At 41.5% G+C, this 22,663-nt stretch overlaps 1 protein-coding gene across 1 annotated transcript in view; it reads right to left on the reverse strand.

Annotated features, from left to right (window-relative positions):
* Positions 1-16,263, reverse strand: part of LMF2 (lipase maturation factor 2) — a 130,334-nt gene extending 114,071 nt beyond the window's left edge. The window contains exons 1-2 of the mRNA XM_053716309.1: positions 16,040-16,263; positions 11,056-11,309 (exon numbers count right to left, since the gene is read on the reverse strand). Coding sequence (XP_053572284.1) covers positions 11,056-11,309; positions 16,040-16,133 — 348 coding nt within the window. The 5' untranslated portion in view covers positions 16,134-16,263. The remainder of the gene's footprint in view (positions 1-11,055; positions 11,310-16,039) is intronic.
* Positions 16,264-22,663: the final 6,400 nt, after the last annotated feature.

A 22,663-nucleotide genomic window follows, 5' to 3' on the forward strand; every position in this document is an offset into this window, starting at 1 on the left:
TATACGTTATATTACCGAGTGTAGCATAAACATTTAGTAAAATAGTCACTTGTCAGCTCTTAGACACCAGCACATAACGTAAAGAGAATTGTATATACGTTATATTACTGAGCGTAGCATAAACATTAAGTAAAATAGTCACTTGTCAGCTCTTAGACAACAGCACATAATAACGTAATGAGAATTGTATATACGTTATATTACTGAGCGTAGCATAAACATTTAGTAAAATAGTCACTTGTCAGCTCTTACACAACAGCACATAACGTAATGAGAATTGTATACACGTTATATTACTGAGCGTAGCATAAACAGTTAGGGAAATATCATACAAAAAACATATTCACAGTTACACTGTTAAGTAAATAGCATAGGCGGTTTGTAAAATGGGGTAATACCCTTAGGGCCCAGCAGAGCTTAGTAGGGAGTTAGATGTATTAACAGTCTACTGCGGATAAAATAGTAATAAATCTTCCAACCGTTATTTACTTTTCCCAAAGTTGTTAATAGTTCTAGAAGTGCGTCCTATTGAAAGTAAATAGAGCCAGCAAACAAGGTTTTAAACAGTCTGCCACAGGTATTAGCAGCAAAGCACTTAAAGCATGTATGTTAATGCTGCAGCAGAACAAAGAGACAAAGATGCAGGAGGATTTCCTTATCCGTTACCCCTCTGTCAGCTGCCCCTGTCTTGTGTAGAAAGCAGCAGTCATGGATAGCGGTAATGGTGCGTATTAGATAGAACAACAAACGGCAATGCAGGAGAATCGTACCCCTCTGTCAACTGCACGTTATGTATTTAACAACACTACCAGACTTCAATATTTCATCTGTGGGCTGCTTTGCACATATGGCATAAGATCCGCTATACAGACCGGACGTCAATGTCCTCCAGATATCCTGCGTCTGGGTTCACCTTGTTGGAGCTCTTTTTGATGTATCGGCACGCTCATACTTCTCCGCCATGCAAACAAACAAACCAGCGTGTCAGATCACGTGGAGCGGTCAGACAATTGCTGATGTGCCTTTCACCCCCTCGTCACTAGAGAGACGGAAGTTCCTCAGGTCCTTGATGGTTTGAGAGATGCTGTGTATACTTTTACAATGCCTTGCAAAAGTATTTACCCCCCTTGACTTTTTACCTACTTTGTTACATTAATCTGAATTTTATGTGATGGATCAGAACACAATAGTCTTAAGTTGGTGAAGTGAAATGAGAAAAATATATACATAAAACTATTTTTTAGAAATAGAAAACAGAACATTGTCATGTGCGTATGTATTCACCCCCTTTGTTATGAAGCCCATAAAAAGCTCTGGTGCAGCCAATTACCTTCAGAAGTCACATAATTAGTGAAATAATGTCCACCTGTGTGCAATCTAAGTGACACATGATCTGTCATTACATATACACACCTTTTTTGAAAGGCCCCAGAGACTGCAAGACCTAAGCAAGAGGCACCACTAACCAAACACTGCCGTGAAGACCAAGGAACTCTCCAAACAAGTAAGGGACAATGTCGTTGAGAAGTACAAGTCAGGTTTATGTTATAAAAAAATATCCGAACCTTTGATGATCCCCAGGACCACCATCAAATCTATCATAACCATATGGAAAGAACATGGCACAACAGCAAACTTGCCAAGAGACGGCCGCCCACCAAAACTCACGGACAGGGCAAGGAGGGCATTAATCAGAGAGGCAGCACAGAGACCTAGGGTAACCCTGGAGGCGCTGCAGCGTTCCACAACAGAGACTGTAGTATCTGTACATAGGACGACAATAAGCCGTACGCTCCATAGAGTTGGGCTTTATGGCAGATAGGCCAGAAGAAAGCCATTACTTTCAGCAAAAAACAAAATGGCACGTTTTGAGTTTGCGAAAAAGCATATGGGAGACTCCCAAAATGTATGGAGGAAGGTGCTTGGGTCTGATGAGACTAAAATTGAACTTTTCGGCCATCAAAGAAAACGCTATGTCTGGCGCAAACCCAACACATCAAATCAACCAAAGAACATCATCCCCACAGTGAAACATGGTGGTGGCAGCATCATGCTGTGGGGATGTTTTTCAGCAGCCGGGACTAGGAAACTGGTCAGAGTTGAGGGAAAGATGGATGGTGCTAAATACAGGGATATTCTTGAGCAAAACCTGTACCACTCTGTGTGTGATTTGAGGCTAGGATGGAGGTTCACCTTCCAACAGGACAATGACCCCAAACACACTGCTAAAGCAGCACTTGAGTGGTTTAAGGAGAAACATGTAAATGTGTTGGAATGGCCTAGTCAAAGCCCAGACCTCAATCCAATAGAAAATCTGTGGTCAGACTTAAAAAGATTGCTGTTCACAAGCACAAATCATCCAACTTGAAGGAGCTGGAGCAGTTTTGCAAGGAGGAATGGGCAAAAATCCCAGTGGTAAGATGTAGCAAGCTCATAGAGACTTATCCAAAGCGACTTGGAGGTGTGATTGCCGCAAAAGGTGGCTCTACAAAGTATTGACTTTAGGGGGGCGAGTAGTTATGCACATTGACTTTTTCTGTTATTTTGTCCTATTTGTGATTTGCTTCACAATTAAAAAAAAAAAAAAAAAAAAACACACACCCCATCTTCAAAGTTGTGGGCATGTTCTGTAAATTAAATTATGCAAATCCTCAAACAATCCACGTTAAATTCCAGGTTGTGAGACAACAAAACACGAAAAATGCCAAGGGGGGTGCAAGGCATTGTTTATCCACAAAGTCTCCGCCCTTGATAGGAGGTGAAAGTTTATTGTGCAAGGTGCTAATAGTATAAAATGGATAATACATACACATAGATATATATATTTTAAATAGAAACGACATTTGCACTTACTAATTACCACACTCAAAATTAAAGACCCATATGAAGCAAATCACAGAACAAGTCTTAAACAAGGCCTATATGGGGCTTAAATGGTAGAGGGGTCATAAATCCATTTACACTCCTTTTGGAGAAGGACTTTAACATTGTCACCACTTCTGCCATTGGTGATACCTCTGTCTATGCCGGTCACTCTCATGCAGTCAAAGCTGCTATTGTGAAACATCTCAAAGTGTCTTGCTACACTGCTATTCTGTGCTTTGTTTTTGATGTCATCTCTATGCTCCAGAATCCTATCCTTCAGCAATCTTTTGGTCTTCCCAACATTAAAGCTGGGGCAATTACAGTTAAGTAGATAGATCACTCCTTCTGCATTACAATTGAAGAAGTATCTTATCTTGTACACCCTTTAAGTGCAAGCTGAAAAAGTTTTTGTTTTCAACACGAATTGACAAGCTACACACTTTTTGCAGGGAAAATTACCCACTGTCTTATGACTCGAAAACCAATTATTTTGTGGAGTAACGTACTTACGTCTCACTAGTTTGTCCTTTAGGTTTGGCGCTCTTTTAGCTGTCAAAGTAGGGGCTATACCTACTTCCTTAGCTACACTTTCGCCGTTAAGTAGAATATTCCAATTTCTCTTAAGAATATCTCTGATCCTATTCCAATGGCAGTTATATTTTGTCACTAGTCTAATGCTATTACTCATTTCTTTCTTTTTTGGAAAGAGAAGTGTCTCCCTATCCATATTCCTTGCCTCATTGTTTGCATTGTTGAGAATGTGTTTAGGATAACCTCTAGCCTTAAACCTGTTCTTCATTAACATTGCACGTTTGTCATATCTAGAAGAACAGTTTCTGCGAAGACGCAGAAACTGCCCTTTAGGAATAAATCTTATAAAGGTGATTGGCGTTATAGCTCTGGGCAGACAAAATACTGTTTGTTGCAGTCTCCTTACGGTAGTTTTCTGTCACTAGTGTATCATTTTCAACTTTTATATCAATATCCAAAAAGGATAGATTGACTTTGCTGGAGTTGACAGTGAGCACAATGTTCCTATCGTTTGAATTCAGATTCTCAACAAAACTAACTAGTTCTGTTTGTGTACCCTCCCAGATGATAAAGATATCATTCACATAACGGAGCCTTAAATGGACATTTTCATTAAATTGTTTTTTATGGTATACTTCTTCCATTTCCCAGGCCTCAAGGTGGAGACAGGCATATGTGGGGGCAAAAGTGGCCCCCATGGCGGTGCCTCTAATTTATCTATAGATCTTGTTATCAAAATGAGAAAACATTGTTCTCAAGTACAACACGCAGCAAGTCAATTGTGTAATCAGTATGGCTTCTAAAAGCTGGGCCTCTGGTATCCAAAAAATGCTTTGCCACATCAATTCCAATGTTATGAGGAAGATAGGCCCTCTACATCCAATGATACTAACAGGGCATTGTGGGGGACAGAGAGAATCAATTTTCCTCAAGAAATCTGAAGGGTCAATTACGTATGAAGGCATAGTACTGAGAAAAAGGTTTAAACAAAAAAATAATCAATGTAGTTTCCAAGATTGTCAGTTGTACAGCCAATCCCTGAAATAATTGGGCAGCCAGGGGGATTTTTTAAGTTTTTATGAACTTTAGGGATACGGTAGAACACCGGCATAATTGGAAAACTTAAAATTCTGCAAGATTAATAATGCCACAACTTTTAGCATCATTAAGTTTTCTGAAAATTAAAGACTGGATCTCAGATATAGGGTTAGACATGAGGCGTAAATATTTGTTCTTAGCAAGTAATTGCCTTTTCACTTCTAAAAACATAGCTAGTCTGGTCCCAGAGGACCACATTGCCCCCTTATCTGCTGATTTAATCACAATATTATCTATGGTTGTTAATTCTTTAAGTGCTTTTCTTTCAGACCTCGTTAAATCATCATTTGTTATACCTATCAAGGACATTTTGCATATGTCCTTTACCATTTGTCTAACAAAGATATTTACCACTGGAACTGTAGAAAGTTGTGGCATAAATTTAGACTTAGGTTTAAAGTCAGAACTTGCTTTTGTTTGAGAGAGAGTAGGGCTAGTAGAGGGTTGAGTAGTGTCTGATTGGTAAGGAGAGAGCAGTTCTTCCAAATCTTGCAACGCCGATCTGTCCTCTTTATCCAAACCAAAATCATTAATAAGGTTTTCACCCCTACCCTTAAACATTTGTGATAAAAACTATACGTCTAGCAAAACCATCGAGATCTTTTAAGAATTCTAATTTATCAAATCCATTTGTTGGGCAAAAGGAAAGACCCTTCTTTAGAACCCTTATGTGAGCCTGGTTTAGCTTAAAAGAAGACAGCCAGAGCGATAAGTATCCCTCCCACTTCCCCTAGTAATTCAGCAGAGGAAAAAGGAAAAGAGAAACATTCTTGCCAGAAGATAAGGAAAATAAATGCCGCTTGAAAATAAAAATAGGGCGGGGTTCGTAGACTCCTCCCCTGCCAGGAAAGAAAATAATTTATCATCAGGTAAGCATACATTTTGTTTTCTTTCCAATGGCAGGGAGAGTCCACAAATTTATTACTGTTGGGAAACCAAATACCCAAGCCGAAGAGGACACAGAATGGACAAGAAGGGAAAAGAAGGCAGGCAAACCTAAACTGAAGGCACCACCGCTGAAGCACTTATCTCCCCAAGGAAGCCTCAACTTGAGGCAAAAAAAAAAAAATGTGAAAAGTTAAGTAAAAAGGACCATGTAGCCGCCTTATAGATCTGCTCCTCAGAAGCTTCGTCCTCAAAAACCTAATAAGAGGACATTGCACGGGTAGAATGAGCCGTAATCCTCCCAGGAGGCTGCTGTTCTGCCTCCACATATGCCAAAAGAAAGAGCAGTCGCAGTGGCTCCTTGACCCCTGCGCTTACCAGCATACAAAACGAACAAGGAAGAGGATTGCCGAAAATGTTTTGAAGTAAGATGATAAAATTGTAATGCACGCACTACATCTAAAAGGGAAAAAAAAAAAAAGAAAAGTTAGTTCTGGGAATAAAAATTAGGACGAAAAAGAATGCACTATAATCCCCTGATAGATTTTGCAGAGACACACAACCTTTAGGTAGAAAACCTAACTTGGTACGCAAAAACAGCCTCATTTGCATGTAAAATAAGATAAATGCGGATCACAATGTAAAAGGTAGATCATTTAGAAAACTCTGAGAGCACAAGAAATAGCCAACAAAAAAACAAAACTTTCAAAGACAAAAAAGTTTAATGTCAACAGAATGCATTGGCTCAAACGGAGCCCGTAGAAGGACCCGAAGAACAAGATTAAGGCTCCAAGAGGCAGCAACAGGTTTAAACACAGGCATAATCCTAACAAGGGCCTGAACAAAAGACTGATCAGGAAAGATGGTCAACTTCTTATGAAGCAAAACAGTAAAAGCAGAAATCTGCCCTCTGGAGGGCAAGATTGAAAGTCTAGCCTGTACCCATGGGAGAATATGTCCAAAACCCATGGATCTTGAATATCCCACAGCTAAACGTCTAGAAAGAAAACGAAAAAAAAAAAAGTCTGCCCACCAACACAATCTGATAGCGGGTCAAGGGCCGTCGCTTTATGCAGCCTTGTTGTCAGATGAGGACTTATTGAACTGCTTGCTATAGTTCCAAGATTGGCGAGGTATCCAGGATCTCCGAGGTTAGTCTGACTTGGAAAGGCCCAGAGATCCCTTTCATGCCTGAAAGGGACAAAAATGTATGGATTGGCGACAACTAGATCGAGCTTACTTATCACGGGGGAGGGGGAAAAAAAAAAAAAAACTCCCCCCGGTCACCGTGGAAATAACAGTATCCAGGCATTCCAATGGAGTTTTAACTAGAACCATCAGTACTGTAGCCGGCTGAAAGAGAAAACCTATTCATCTTTCTTTCTCCGATGCTACTGATGAATGATCATCCTCAGAGTGCTGAGATAGACTGACCAGCACAGTCTCTAAAGGGTTACTGATTCCCCCCATCAGAGGAAACATGATTAACCTTTCTCTTCCTTTTGCCTGAAGCAGGAAAGGCACTCAGCACAGCAGAAAACCAGCCGACTATAGCTGTGCTGCAAAGTCTACTGGAAAATTAACAGCCCCAGAAGGAGACTCTGCTAAGCCGCAGGGTACTGCATGTTTAATGTTTGGGAATGGGGGCTGAGGAAAAAGAGATGTCATATCCTGGACAACAGAGTCCTGGGAGGAGGAGGAGGAGGAGAGCTCTGAAGGGTTAATCAACCTAAAGGAGCAGGAGTCCTGGACCCCTCCCTAGACTGCAGAACAGAGCTCAGGCATTGGGGGACAAACCTTAGCTTCCTCACAAAACATACAGTTATACAATAATTTATCTATGGAGGAAGATATAAAATGTTTCTGCAATCTAAGCCAAAAGCAAAAGACAAGATGAGGTCTCAGCATGCAATGCATAGTGTTATACCCTATCCCCCATATTTATTAGCAATGTAGGATACCTAACATATCTGCATTACTCCTCTAACCGAAATCCAGAATAGTCAGCAGTCTCTAAAACCCATCAAGAAAATACTTGTGCATGATGGAAAAGTACAGAGACAGCTGGGCGTTGAGTGGATTACAGGAGAACTTCAGTGCATACAACCCTTTTACTTTGCATCATTGATAAATAGAAAAATACACAGCACCTATAACAATTCCTCTGCTTTGGCCGTGACAATTCACTGCGTCCTGAACCCGACAAGGAAAAAAAACTTTCAAAGTAGCCGTAGCCACAAAAACCTCAGATCGCAAGGCCACCTCATGAGGGAAAATAAAAGTGCCACCCGGTCACCTGTAAGAGTCCTCAGTCCCCACAGAGTGATGAAAGGCTTAGGGAATGTAATAAAAGAAAATAACTTATCCTCCATGGCCTCTGCTGTGAAGCAGTCACAGCACTCCCAGTTCTGACTGAAAGGGAGCTGGGGTATAAAGGAAAGCAGTGTTAGCCAACTATGGTTGCCAGGTGTTAGCAAACACACTCGGGAAGCTTCCCTGCGACATCCAGACGCTAACTTTCACCACAACTCTTACTAAGAGGATCACATGGATACTTCAGGGACCCCAGTCCTGATTTGTAGGGGAACTACCTATTAAAGGGACTTCATTTCTTCAGAGCACGATCTCTGCCAACCTTCTAGTTGACAAGGCAAAAAAAAGGGGAAGTGGGAGAGATACTTATAGCTTTGGCTGGGGATATATAGATAATTTCTTTAATCAAGGACTGCACTCGCTGGATTTAGATAAAATATTAGTTATTTATTATGTGGTATCGTTTCCTCAGACCAAACACAGTGCAAATTAAAATGGTGACTAAATAGTAGCGCCAAAAAGTGTTACCATGGCAATCACATGGTTGCCTGAATATAAACAGAAATAACAAAAAATACAGGAACCAAAACACAACATAAAATGTTTCCCCATCAGAGATGTGATAGCTATATAGAAATAAACAAAGTGTCATTCAATAATATAACAAAACGCCATTCTAGTGTATCAGGCCCTATTTCCTATCTAATGCTTAAGTTATAATTATAGCAAAAGTGATCCTACACTTCATTATCACAGGATACAATATCGTAACATATAGAGAGTGAATGCAGGTGCTGGAGCCTCGTGTATATAAACTAGTGTATGTTATATACTTGTATTATTAATAAACCGTGTCTCATAACTCATAAGTTGCGCTTGTAAATATAGTACATTGTCAGGTTAGCATTGTGTGTGCCATACGTACAACGGTATATGCAGGGAATAGAGTATGCCTGTAGAAACAGTCATCAGGATAGTATTTTATATAACCGTTATTCAATATGTGCAGTATATACAAAGTATGAGTGCTTACAACTCCACCTAATATTGGAGGGGCTTATTGTGTTTAAAAGTCACCATTTTCATTTGCACTGTGTTTGGTCTGAGGAAGGGGTCTGTGAACCCCGAAACGTTACCACATAAATAATATTTTATATAAATACAGCGAGTACAGCCCTTGATTGAAGAAACCTACTGATATACTGACAGTCACCCTGGTTGCTGACTAAGCTGAATTGTGAGTGCACGTACACATGGCAGATAGATATATATACACACATACATAAGATATAAAAAGTCTACATACCCCTGTTAAAATGTCAGGTTTCTGTGATGTAAAAAAATGACAAAGAAATAATTTCCGAACTTTTCCCACCTTTAATGTCTTCATATGTCTGGGCTATGGGGTAGAATGGCAAGACGGAAAAAAACATCCAATCCCAGCTAAATTTTGCAAACACACATCTGAAGTCTCCCAAAAGCATGTCGCAAAAGGTGTTATGGTCTGATTAAACTTTTTGGCCATAATTACAAAAGATATGTTTGTCGGAAAAACAACACTGCATATCACCAATAGAACACCATACCCACAGTAAAGCATTTTGGTGGCAGCATCATGATTTGAGTTTGTTTTTCTTCAGCTGGAACTGGGGCCTTAGTCAAGGTAGAGGGAATTATGAACAGTTCCAAACACCAGACAATATTGGCACAAAACCTTCAGGCTTCTGCTAGAAACGTCATCATTCATTAATGGCAACGCCCCAAAGCATACATCCAAATCAACAAAGGAATGGCTTCACCAGAAGATTACAATTTTGGAATAGCCCAGTCAGAGCCCAGACCTGAATCCAATCGAATATCTGTGGGGTGATCTTAAGTGGGTTGTGCACAAGAGATGCCCTCACAATCTGACAGATTTGCAGTGTTTTTACAAAGGAGAGTGGGCAAATCTTGCCAAGTCAAGATGTGCCATGCTGAAAAACTCATACCCAAAAAGACTGAGTGCTGTAATAAAATCAAAGGGTGCTTCAACAAAGTATTAGTTTAAGGGTGTGCACACTTATGCAACCATATTATTTTAGTTTTTTATTTCTACTTCCCTCCACCTAAAACATTTCAGATTTTTCAATTGAGTTGTACAGTTTAGAGGTCACATTAAAAGGTGGAAAAAGTTCTGAAATGATTTATCTGTCTCATTTTTTTACATCACAGAAACCTGACATTTTAAACAGGGGTGTGTAGACTGTTTATAGTGCGAGTGTGAAAAATATATATATAAAAAAAAAAAATCATATGCACCATTAGACTCACAGTGAGAAAAAAAAAAGTCTTGCTTCTAAACCGGTTTTGGTTTATACTGTCTGAACACAGTCAAGACCAGCTTTATGGAATCAGCAAACAACCTGTATAAATTATGCTGCTTAATTGTCAATTTGATCAAATAGACTAAAGAGGGCGCCAAGTCATATATAACAAAAAGGTGCGAGTCCCCAAGTGACTCAAGGAGACAAAACGTTCACCTTACAATTTAGTCCCCAGTATGTTCACAAAAGTAAAACTTTAAAGTAATGTAAGAGGCAGCTCCTTCCATCATATGTTGATTATACAAGCACTGAAACAAAAGGGCACCCCTAGTGCAGACAACCGACAGCTTGCCCGCCCCCTTTGGTAATGACGTCATGTGGGGGGGATCTGCGGGCTACCCAGTGATGTCTGAGGATGGGTTGGGCTCTGTTGACGCTAGTGCAGCACTATATGCCTCTAATGACGTGGTGTGGAGTAGGCAGCGAATAGGAGCATGACATTTATTTCACGTACAAATGACTAATAACACTTTGGGGTATATGGTACAACACAGTTTTTTCAGTAGAAACAAACTAATGAGCTGAAGACCCCTTTTGTTGTGATCAAGGATTATTAGTTTATATGAGGTGGATGTACACGATTGGATAGTCTGGTTCTTAACTACGACTCCAGCATGATATGCCCGAGGAAACGATGTGTTTATGTGAGCTAACAGAGGGTTCCATCATTGTACAGAGGTGCAGGAGTTCAGCGAGATCTCAGCACACCCTGTGCTTGTTCCTTTGTGACTATATACGGATACAGATGGATATACAGTTGTCTGCACTAGTAGGCCCCTTCTTTATTGTTCTTTTACTTATTGCTAATGATGAACACTGATCCCCGAGCGTCATGGATGGAAGCTGCAGAAAAGTACCTGTACAAATGAAGCGTGCATCAGGTGTCGCTCAGGACTCATTGCAACATGTGTACTTGGCACCATGTATTGCTTGCTATATAATTTAGCTAAGTGGGTATAATATATAGATACATGTTACAAGGGGGCAGGCAGGTACATACCTGATACACTGAGAGGTACAGCACCCAGAGAAGTAGGAAGACCAAACTGTCCCGGAAACGTCTGAAAAGCAGGGCCCCCAGAGAGAGAAGTGCCCCCAGCAGGCAGATCAGCTCCAGTCCTTGTTCTGTGTCCAGCCCTAGCTGGGGACCAAGCCAAAGTAGTGTTGGGCTGTCCTTCAGCTGCTCCCAGAAAGTCTTATCAGAGAAACGCAGCATCTTGCGGGCAGGCAGGATCCCCTCCCGTCCATATAGTCCTGGTGTGGAAGAAAACCAAGAGGTAAGACATGCCAACCTATAACACACACACAGCACACACACAGGTATGTTACACACACACAGTACACACACAGGTATGTTACACACACAGGTATCTTTGTTACACACACAGTACACACACAGGTATCTTTGTTACACACACAGTACACACACAGGTATCTTTGTTACACACACAGTACACACACAGGTATGTTACACACACAGTACACACACAGGTATCTTTGTTACACACACAGTACACACAGGTATGTTACACACACAGTACACACACAGGTATCTTTGTTACACACACAGTACACACAGGTATGTTACACACACAGTACACACACAGGTATCTTTGTTACACACACAGTACACACACAGGTATCTTTGTTACACACACAGGTATCTTTGTTACACACACAGTACACACACAGGTATCTTTGTTACACACACAGTACACACACAGGTATCTTTGTTACACACACAGTACACACACAGGTATCTTTGTTACACACACAGTACACACACAGGTATCTTTGTTACACACACAGTACACACACAGGTATCTTTGTTACACACACAGTACACACACAGGTATCTTTGTTACACACACAGTACACACACAGGTATCTTTGTTACACACACAGTACACACACAGGTATCTTTGTTACACACACAGTACACACACAGGTATCTTTGTTACACACACAGTACACACACAGGTATCTTTGTTACACACACAGTACACACACAGGTATCTTTGTTACACACACAGGTATCTTTGTTACACACACAGGTATCTTTGTTACACACACAGGTATCTTTGTTACACACACAGTACACACACAGGTATCTTTGTTACACACACAGGTATCTTTGTTACACACACAGTACACACACAGGTATCTTTGTTACACACACAGGTATCTTTGTTACACACACAGTACACACACAGGTATCTTTGTTACACACACAGGTATCTTTGTTACACACACAGTACACACACAGGTATCTTTGTTACACACACAGGTATCTTTGTTACACACACAGTACACACACAGGTATCTTTGTTACACACACAGGTATCTTTGTTACACACACAGTACACACACAGGTATCTTTGTTACACACACAGGTATCTTTGTTACACACACAGTACACACACAGGTATCTTTGTTACACACACAGGTATCTTTGTTACACACACAGTACACACACAGGTATCTTTGTTACACACACAGGTATCTTTGTTACACACACAGTACACACAGGTATGTTACACACACAGTACACACAGGTATGTTACACACACAGTACACACAGGTATGTTACACACACAGTACACACAGGTATGTTACACACACAGTACACACAGGTATGTTACACACACAGTACACACAGGTATGTTACACACACAGTACACACACAGGTATCTTTCACACACAGTACACACACAGGTATCTTTGTTACACACACAGTACACACACAGGTATCTTTGTTACACACAGGTATCTTTGTTACACACACAGTACACACAGGTATCTTTGTTACACACACAGTACACACAGGTATCTTTGTTACACACACAGTACACACAGGTATCTTTGTTACACACACAGTACACACAGGTATCTTTGTTACACACACAGTACACACAGGTATCTTTGTTACACACACAGTACACACAGGTATCTTTGTTACACACACAGTACACACAGGTATCTTTGTTACACACACAGTACACACAGGTATCTTTGTTACACACACAGTACACACAGGTATCTTTGTTACACACACAGTACACACAGGTATCTTTGTTACACACACAGTACACACAGGTATCTTTGTTACACACACAGTACACACAGGTATCTTTGTTACACACACAGGTATCTTTGTTACACACACAGGTATCTTTGTTACACACACAGGTATCTTTGTTACACACACAGGTATCTTTGTTACACACACAGGTATCTTTGTTACACACACAGGTATCTTTGTTACACACACAGGTATCTTTGTTACACACACAGGTATCTTTGTTACACACACAGGTATCTTTGTTACACACACAGGTATCTTTGTTACACACACAGGTATCTTTGTTACACACACAGTACACACAGGTATCTTTGTTACACACACAGTACACACAGGTATCTTTGTTACACACACAGTACACACAGGTATCTTTGTTACACACACAGTACACACAGGTATCTTACACACACAGTACACACAGGTATCTTACACACACAGTACACACAGGTATCTTACACACACAGTACACACAGGTATCTTACACACACAGTACACACAGGTATCTTACACACACAGTACACACAGGTATCTTACACACACAGTACACACAGGTATCTTACACACACAGTACACACAGGTATCTTACACACACAGTACACACAGGTATCTTACACACACAGTACACACAGGTATCTTACACACACAGTACACACAGGTATCTTTGTTACACACAGGTATCTTTGTTACACACACAGTACACACAGGTATCTTTGTTACACACACAGTACACACACGTATCTTTGTTACACACACAGTACACACACGTATCTTTGTTACACACACAGTACACACACGTATGTTACACACACAGGTATGTTACACACACAGTACACACAGGTATCTTTGTTACACACACAGTACACACAGGTATCTTTGTTACACACACAGTACACACAGGTATCTTTGTTACACACACAGTACACACAGGTATCTTTGTTACACACACAGTACACACAGGTATCTTACACACACAGTACACACAGGTATCTTACACACACAGTACACACAGGTATCTTACACACACAGTACACACAGGTATGTTACACACACAGTACACACAGGTATCTTTGTTACACACAGGTATCTTTGTTACACACACAGTACACACAGGTATCTTTGTTACACACACAGTACACACACGTATCTTTGTTACACACACAGTACACACACGTATCTTTGTTACACACACAGTACACACACGTATGTTACACACACAGGTATGTTACACACACAGTACACACAGGTATCTTTGTTACACACACAGTACACACAGGTATCTTTGTTACACACACAGTACACACACAGGTATCTTTGTTACACACACAGTACACACACAGGTATCTTTGTTACACACACAGTACACACACAGGTATCTTTGTTACACACACAGTACACACACAGGTATCTTTGTTACACACACAGTACACACACAGGTATCTTTGTTACACACACAGTACACACACAGGTATCTTTGTTACACACACAGTACACACACAGGTATCTTTGTTACACACACAGTACACACACAGGTATCTTTGTTACACACACAGTACACACACAGGTATCTTTGTTACACACACAGTACACACACAGGTATCTTTGTTACACACACACAGTACACACACAGGTATCTTTGTTACACACACAGTACACACACAGGTATCTTTGTTACACACACAGTACACACACAGGTATCTTTGTTACACACACAGTACACACACAGGTATCTTTGTTACACACACAGTACACACACAGGTATCTTTGTTACACACACAGTACACACACAGGTATCTTTGTTACACACACAGTACACACACAGGTATCTTTGTTACACACACAGTACACACACAGGTATCTTTGTTACACACACAGTACACACACAGGTATCTTTGTTACACACACAGTACACACACAGGTATCTTTGTTACACACACAGTACACACACAGGTATCTTTGTTACACACACAGTACACACACAGGTATCTTTGTTACACACACAGGTATCTTTGTTACACACACAGTACACACACAGGTATCTTTGTTACACACACAGGTATCTTTGTTACACACACAGTACACACACAGGTATCTTTGTTACACACACAGTACACACACAGGTATCTTTGTTACACACACAGTACACACACAGGTATCTTTGTTACACACACAGTACACACACAGGTATCTTTGTTACACACACAGTACACACACAGGTATCTTTGTTACACACACAGTACACACACAGGTATCTTTGTTACACACACAGTACACACACAGGTATCTTTGTTACACACACAGTACACACACAGGTATCTTTGTTACACACACAGTACACACACAGGTATCTTTGTTACACACACAGTACACACAGGTATCTTTGTTACACACACAGTACACACAGGTATCTTTGTTACACACACAGTACACACAGGTATCTTTGTTACACACACAGTACACACAGGTATCTTTGTTACACACACAGTACACACAGGTATCTTTGTTACACACACAGTACACACAGGTATCTTTGTTACACACACAGTACACACAGGTATGTTACACACACAGTACACACAGGTATGTTACACACACAGTACACACAGGTATGTTACACACACAGTACACACAGGTATGTTACACACACAGTACACACAGGTATCTTTGTTACACACACAGTACACACAGGTATGTTACACACACAGTACACACACAGGTATGTTACACACACAGTACACACAGGTATGTTACACACACAGTACACACAGGTATGTTACACACACAGTACACACACAGGTATCTTTGTTACACACACAGTACACACACAGGTATCTTTGTTACACACACAGTACACACAGGTATCTTTGTTACACACACAGTACACACAGGTATGTTACACACTTACCCGGTATCTGCACATATACAGACAGGAAGCCACACAGGTATACACCACTCAGCACCCAGAGAAATGCGCCCCTCGCTGACCGTTGCTCCCACATGACTGTAACACTAGTACGATGCTGAGCAGCCGGTAAGTACCGATACGTGAATAGGATCTATATGTATGACTCGCAACGTGGAAACTATGCGCATGCGCATTGTGTGCTACAGACACCTAGCTATTAGACATGCGCAGTAGCTATTAGGCATGCGCAGTGTGTGCTAAAGGCAGCTAGCTAATATACATGCGCAGTATGTGCTAAAGGCAGATAGTTATTAGGCATGCGCAGTATCATGTGTGCTAAAGCTTAAGGCAGGCATGCGCAGTGTGTACTAATTGCAGTGAGATATTAGGCATGCGCAGTGTTTGCTTAAGCCATCTAGCTATTAGGCATGCGCAGTGTCGTGTGTGAAAAAGGCAGTGAGATATTAGGCATGCGCAGTGGGTGCTAAAGAAAGCAAGCTAGACGACATGCGCAGGAAAACGGGCCCGCGGGACAGATCCCGAAACAAGACTTCGTACAGAATGCGCATGCGCGGGGTGCTTTAACGTTTCCACACATGCGTATGTAAATTACTGCTCAAATTATGATAAACCACGTAATCACTGTGCGGTAAGCCCGTGTCTAGTGCGCATGCGCATAATTTGTGCTACTTCCCTATAGTTAGTGTGATAGTGTGACTCACACAGTGACCCTGTAACACCCTAAATTGTGACTGGTGTGTGTGACCCTGTGCATATATGTATGTGACCCTGTGACATGCTGTGTGATCCTGTCATACATATGTATGTGACCCTGTGACATGCTGTGTGATCCTGTGTACATATGTATGTGACCCTGTGACATGCTGTGTGATCATGTGATACATATGTGTGTGACCCTGTGACATGCTGTGTGATCATGTGATACATATGTGTGTGACCCTGTGACATGCTGTGTGATCATGTCATACATATGTATGTGACCCTGTGACATGCTGTGTGATCCTGTGTACATATGTATGTGACCCTGTGACATGCTGTGTGATCATGTGATACATATGTGTGTGACCCTGTGACATGCTGTGTGATCCTGTCATACATATGTATGTGACCCTGTGACATGCTGTGTGATCATGTGATACATATGTGTGTGACCCTGTGACATGCTGTGTGATCCTGTGTACATATGTATGTGACCCTGTGACATGCTGTGTGACCCTGTGCATATATGTATGTGACCCTGTGACATGCTGTGTGATCCTGTCATACATATGTATGTGACCCTGTGACATGCTGTGTGATCCTGTGTACATATGTATGTGACCCTGTGACATGCTGTGTGATCATGTGATACATATGTGTGTGACCCTGTGACATGCTGTGTGATCATGTGATACATATGTGTGTGACCCTGTGACATGCTGTGTGATCATGTCATACATATGTATGTGACCCTGTGACATGCTGTGTGATCCTGTGTACATATGTATGTGACCCTGTGACATGCTGTGTGATCATGTGATACATATGTGTGTGACCCTGTGACATGCTGTGTGATCCTGTCATACATATGTATGTGACCCTGTGACATGCTGTGTGATCATGTGATACATATGTGTGTGACCCTGTGACATGCTGTGTGATCCTGTCATACATATGTATGTGACCCTGTGACATGCTGTGTGATCATGTGATACATATGTATGTGACCCTATGACATGCTGTGTGATCCTGTGATACATATGTGTGTGACCCTATGACATGCTGTGTGATCCTGTGATACATATGTGTGTGACCCTGTGACATGCTGTGTGATCATGTGATACATATGTGTGTGACCCTGTGACATGCTGTGTGATCATGTGATACATATGTGTGTGACCCTGTGACATGCTGTGTGATCCTGTGATACATATGTGTGTGACCCTGTGACATGCTGTGTGATCATGTGATACATATGTGTGTGACCCTGTGACATGCTGTGTGATCATGTGATACATATGTGTGTGACCCTGTGACATGCTGTGTGATCCTGTCATACATATGTATGTGACCCTGTGACATGCTGTGTGATCATGTGATACATATGTATGTGACCCTATGACATGCTGTGTGATCCTGTGATACATATGTATGTGACCCTATGACATGCTGTGTGATCCTGTGATACATATGTGTGTGACCCTGTGACATGCTGTGTGATCATGTGATACATATGTGTGTGACCCTGTGACATGCTGTGTGATCATGTGATACATATGTATGTGACCCTGTGACATGCTGTGTGATCCTGTCATACATATGTATGTGACCCTGTGACATGCTGTGTGATCCTGTGTACATATGTATGTGACCCTGTGACATGCTGTGTGATCATGTGATACATATGTGTGTGACCCTGTGACATGCTGTGTGATCCTGTGATACATATGTATGTGACCCTGTGACATGCTGTGTGATCATGTGATACATATGTATGTGACCCTGTGACATGCTGTGTGATCCTGTGTACATATGTATGTGACCCTGTGATATGCTGTGTGATCCTGTGTACATATGTATGTGACCCTGTGATATGCTGTGTGATCCTGTGATACATATGTATGTGACCCTGTGACATGCTGTGTGATCATGTGATACATATGTATGTGACCCTGTGACATGCTGTGTGATCATGTGATACATATGTGTGTGACCCTGTGACATGCTGTGTGATCCTGTGATACATATGTATGTGACCCTGTGACATGCTGTGTGATCATGTGATACATATGTGTGTGACCCTGTGACATGCTGTGTGATCATGTGATACATATGTATGTGACCCTGTGATATGCTGTGTGATCCTGTGTACATATGTATGTGACCCTGTGACATGCTGTGTGATCATGTCATACATATGTATGTGACCCTGTGACATGCTGTGTGATCCTGTGTACATATGTATGTGACCCTGTGACATGCTGTGTGATCCTGTCATACATATGTATGTGACCCTGTGACATGCTGTGTGATCCTGTGTACATATGTATGTGACCCTGTGACATGCTGTGTGATCATGTGATACATATGTATGTGACCCTGTGACATGCTGTGTGATCCTGTGTACATATGTGTGTGACCCTGTGACATGCTGTGTGATCCTGTGTACATATGTATGTGACCCTGTGACATGCTGTGTGATCCTGTTATACATATGTATGTGACCCTGTGACATGCTGTGTGATCCTGTCATACATATGTATGTGACCCTGTGACATGCTGTGTGATCATGTCATACATATGTATGTGACCCTGTGACATGCTGTGTGATCATGTGATACATATGTGTGTGACCCTGTGACATGCTGTGTGATCCTGTGTACATATGTAAGTGACCCTGTGATATGCTGTGTGATCATGTGATACATATGTATGTGACCCTGTGATATGCTGTGTGATCATGTGATACATATGTATGTGACCCTGTGACATGCTGTGTGATCATGTGATACATATGTATGTGACCCTGTGACATGCTGTGTGATCATGTGATACATATGTGTGTGACCCTGTGACATGCTGTGTGATCATGTGATACATATGTATGTGACCCTGTGACATGCTGTGTGATCATGTGATACATATGTATGTGACCCTGTGACATGCTGTGTGATCCTGTCATACATATGTATGTGACCCTGTGACATGCTGTGTGATCCTGTTATACATATGTATGTGACCCTGTGACATGCTGTGTGATCCTGTCATACATATGTATGTGACCCTGTGACATGCTGTGTGATCATGTCATACATATGTATGTGACCCTGTGACATGCTGTGTGATCATGTGATACATATGTGTGTGACCCTGTGACATGCTGTGTGATCCTGTGTACATATGTATGTGACCCTGTGATATGCTGTGTGATCATGTGATACATATGTATGTGACCCTGTGATATGCTGTGTGATCATGTGATACATATGTATGTGACCCTGTGACATGCTGTGTGATCATGTGATACATATGTATGTGACCCTGTGACATGCTGTGTGATCCTGTGATACATATGTATGTGACCCTGTGGCATGCTGTGTGATCATGTGATACATATGTATGTGACCCTGTGACATGCTGTGTGATCCTGTTATACATATGTATGTGACCCTGTGACATGCTGTGTGATCATGTGATACATATGTATGTTACCCTGTGACATGCTGTGTGATCATGTGATACATATGTATGTGACCCTGTGACATGCTGTGTGATCATGTGATACATATGTATGTTACCCTGTGACATGCTGTGTGATCATGTGATACATATGTATGTTACCCTGTGACATGCTGTGTGATCATGTGATACATATGTATGTGACCCTGTGACATGCTGTGTGATCATGTGATGCATATGTATGTGACCCTGTGACATGCTGTGTGATCATGTGATACATATGTATGTGACCTTGTGACATGCTGTGTGATCATGTGATACATATGTATGTTACCCTGTGACATGCTGTGTGATCATGTGATACATATGTATGTGACCCTGTGACATGCTGTGTGATCATGTGATACATATGTATGTGACCCTGTGACATGCTGTGTGATCATGTGATACATATGTATGTGACCCTGTGACATGCTGTGTGATCATGTGATACATATGTGTGTGACCCTGTGACATGCTGTGTGATCATGTGATACATATGTATGTGACCCTGTGACATGCTGTGTGATCATGTGATACATATGTATGTGACCCTGTGACATGCTGTGTGATCATGTGATACATATGTATGTGACCCTGTGACATGCTGTGTGATCCTGTGTACATATGTGTGTGACCCTGTGACATGCTGTGTGATCATGTGATACATATGTGTGTGACCCTTGACATGCTGTGTGATCATGTGATACATATGTGTGTGACCCTGTGACATGCTGTGTGATCATGTGATACATATGTATGTGACCCTGTGACATGCTGTGTGATCATGTGATACATATGTATGTGACCCTGTGACATGCTGTGTGATCCTGTGATACATATGTATGTGACCCTGTGACATGCTGTGTGATCATGTGATACATATGTATGTGACCCTGTGACATGCTGTGTGATCCTGTGATACATATGTGTGTGACCCTGTGACATGCTGTGTGATCATGTGATACATATGTGTGTGACCCTGTGACATGCTGTGTGATCATGTGATACATATGTATGTGACCCTGTGATATGCTGTGTGATCATGTGATACATATGTATGTGACCCTGTGACATGCTGTGTGATCATGTGATACATATGTGGTGACCCTGTGACATGCTGTGTGATCCTGTGTACATATGTATGTGACCCTGTGACATGCTGTGTGATCATGTGATACATATGTATGTGACCCTGTGACATGCTGTGTGATCATGTGATACATATGTATGTGACCCTGTGACATGCTGTGTGGTCATGTGATACATATGTATGTGACCCTGTGACATGCTGTGTGATCCTGTCATACATATGTATGTGACCCTGTGACATGCTGTGTGGTCATGTGATACATATGTATGTGACCCTGTGACATGCTGTGTGATCATGTGATACATATGTATGTGACCCTGTGACATGCTGTGTGATCATGTGATACATATGTATGTGACCCTGTGACATGCTGTGTGATCCTGTCATACATATGTATGTGACCCTGTGACATGCTGTGTGATCATGTGATACATATGTATGTGACCCTGTGACATGCTGTGTGATCATGTGATACATATGTATGTGACCCTGTGACATGCTGTGTGATTCTGTGTACATATGTATGTGACCCTGTGATATGCTGTGTGATCATGTGATACATATGTATGTGACCCTGTGACATGCTGTGTGATCCTGTGTACATATGTATGTGACCCTGTGACATGCTGTGTGATCATGTGATACATATGTATGTGACCCTGTGACATGCTGTGTGATACATATGTATGTGACCCTGTGACATGCTGTGTGATCCTGTGATACATATGTATGTGACTCTGTGACATGCTGTGTGATCATGTGATACATATGTATGTGACCCTGTGACATGCTGTGTGATTCTGTGTACATATGTATGTGACCCTGTGACATGCTGTGTGATCATGTGATACATATGTATGTGACCCTGTGACATGCTGTGTGATCCTGTGTACATATGTATGTGACCCTGTGATATGCTTTGTGATCATGTGATACATATGTATGTGACCCTGTGACATGCTGTGTGATCATGTGATGCATATGTATTGGACCCTGTGACATGCTGTGTGATCCTGTGATACATATGTATGTGACCCTGTGACATGCTGTGTGATCCTGTGATACATATGTATGTGACCCTGTGACATGCTGTGTGATCATGTGATACATATGTATGTGACCCTGTGACATGCTGTGTGATCCTGTGATACATATGTATGTGACCCTGTGACATGCTGTGTGATCATGTGATACATATGTATGTGACCCTGTGACATGCTGTGTGGTCATGTGATACATATGTATGTGACCCTGTGACATGCTGTGTGATCATGTGATACATATGTATGTGACCCTGTGACATGCTGTGTGAT

The sequence above is a fragment of the Bombina bombina genome, chromosome 6 (genome assembly GCF_027579735.1).
Source record: "Bombina bombina isolate aBomBom1 chromosome 6, aBomBom1.pri, whole genome shotgun sequence".
In the NCBI taxonomy this organism is placed as follows: Eukaryota; Metazoa; Chordata; class Amphibia; order Anura; family Bombinatoridae; genus Bombina; species Bombina bombina.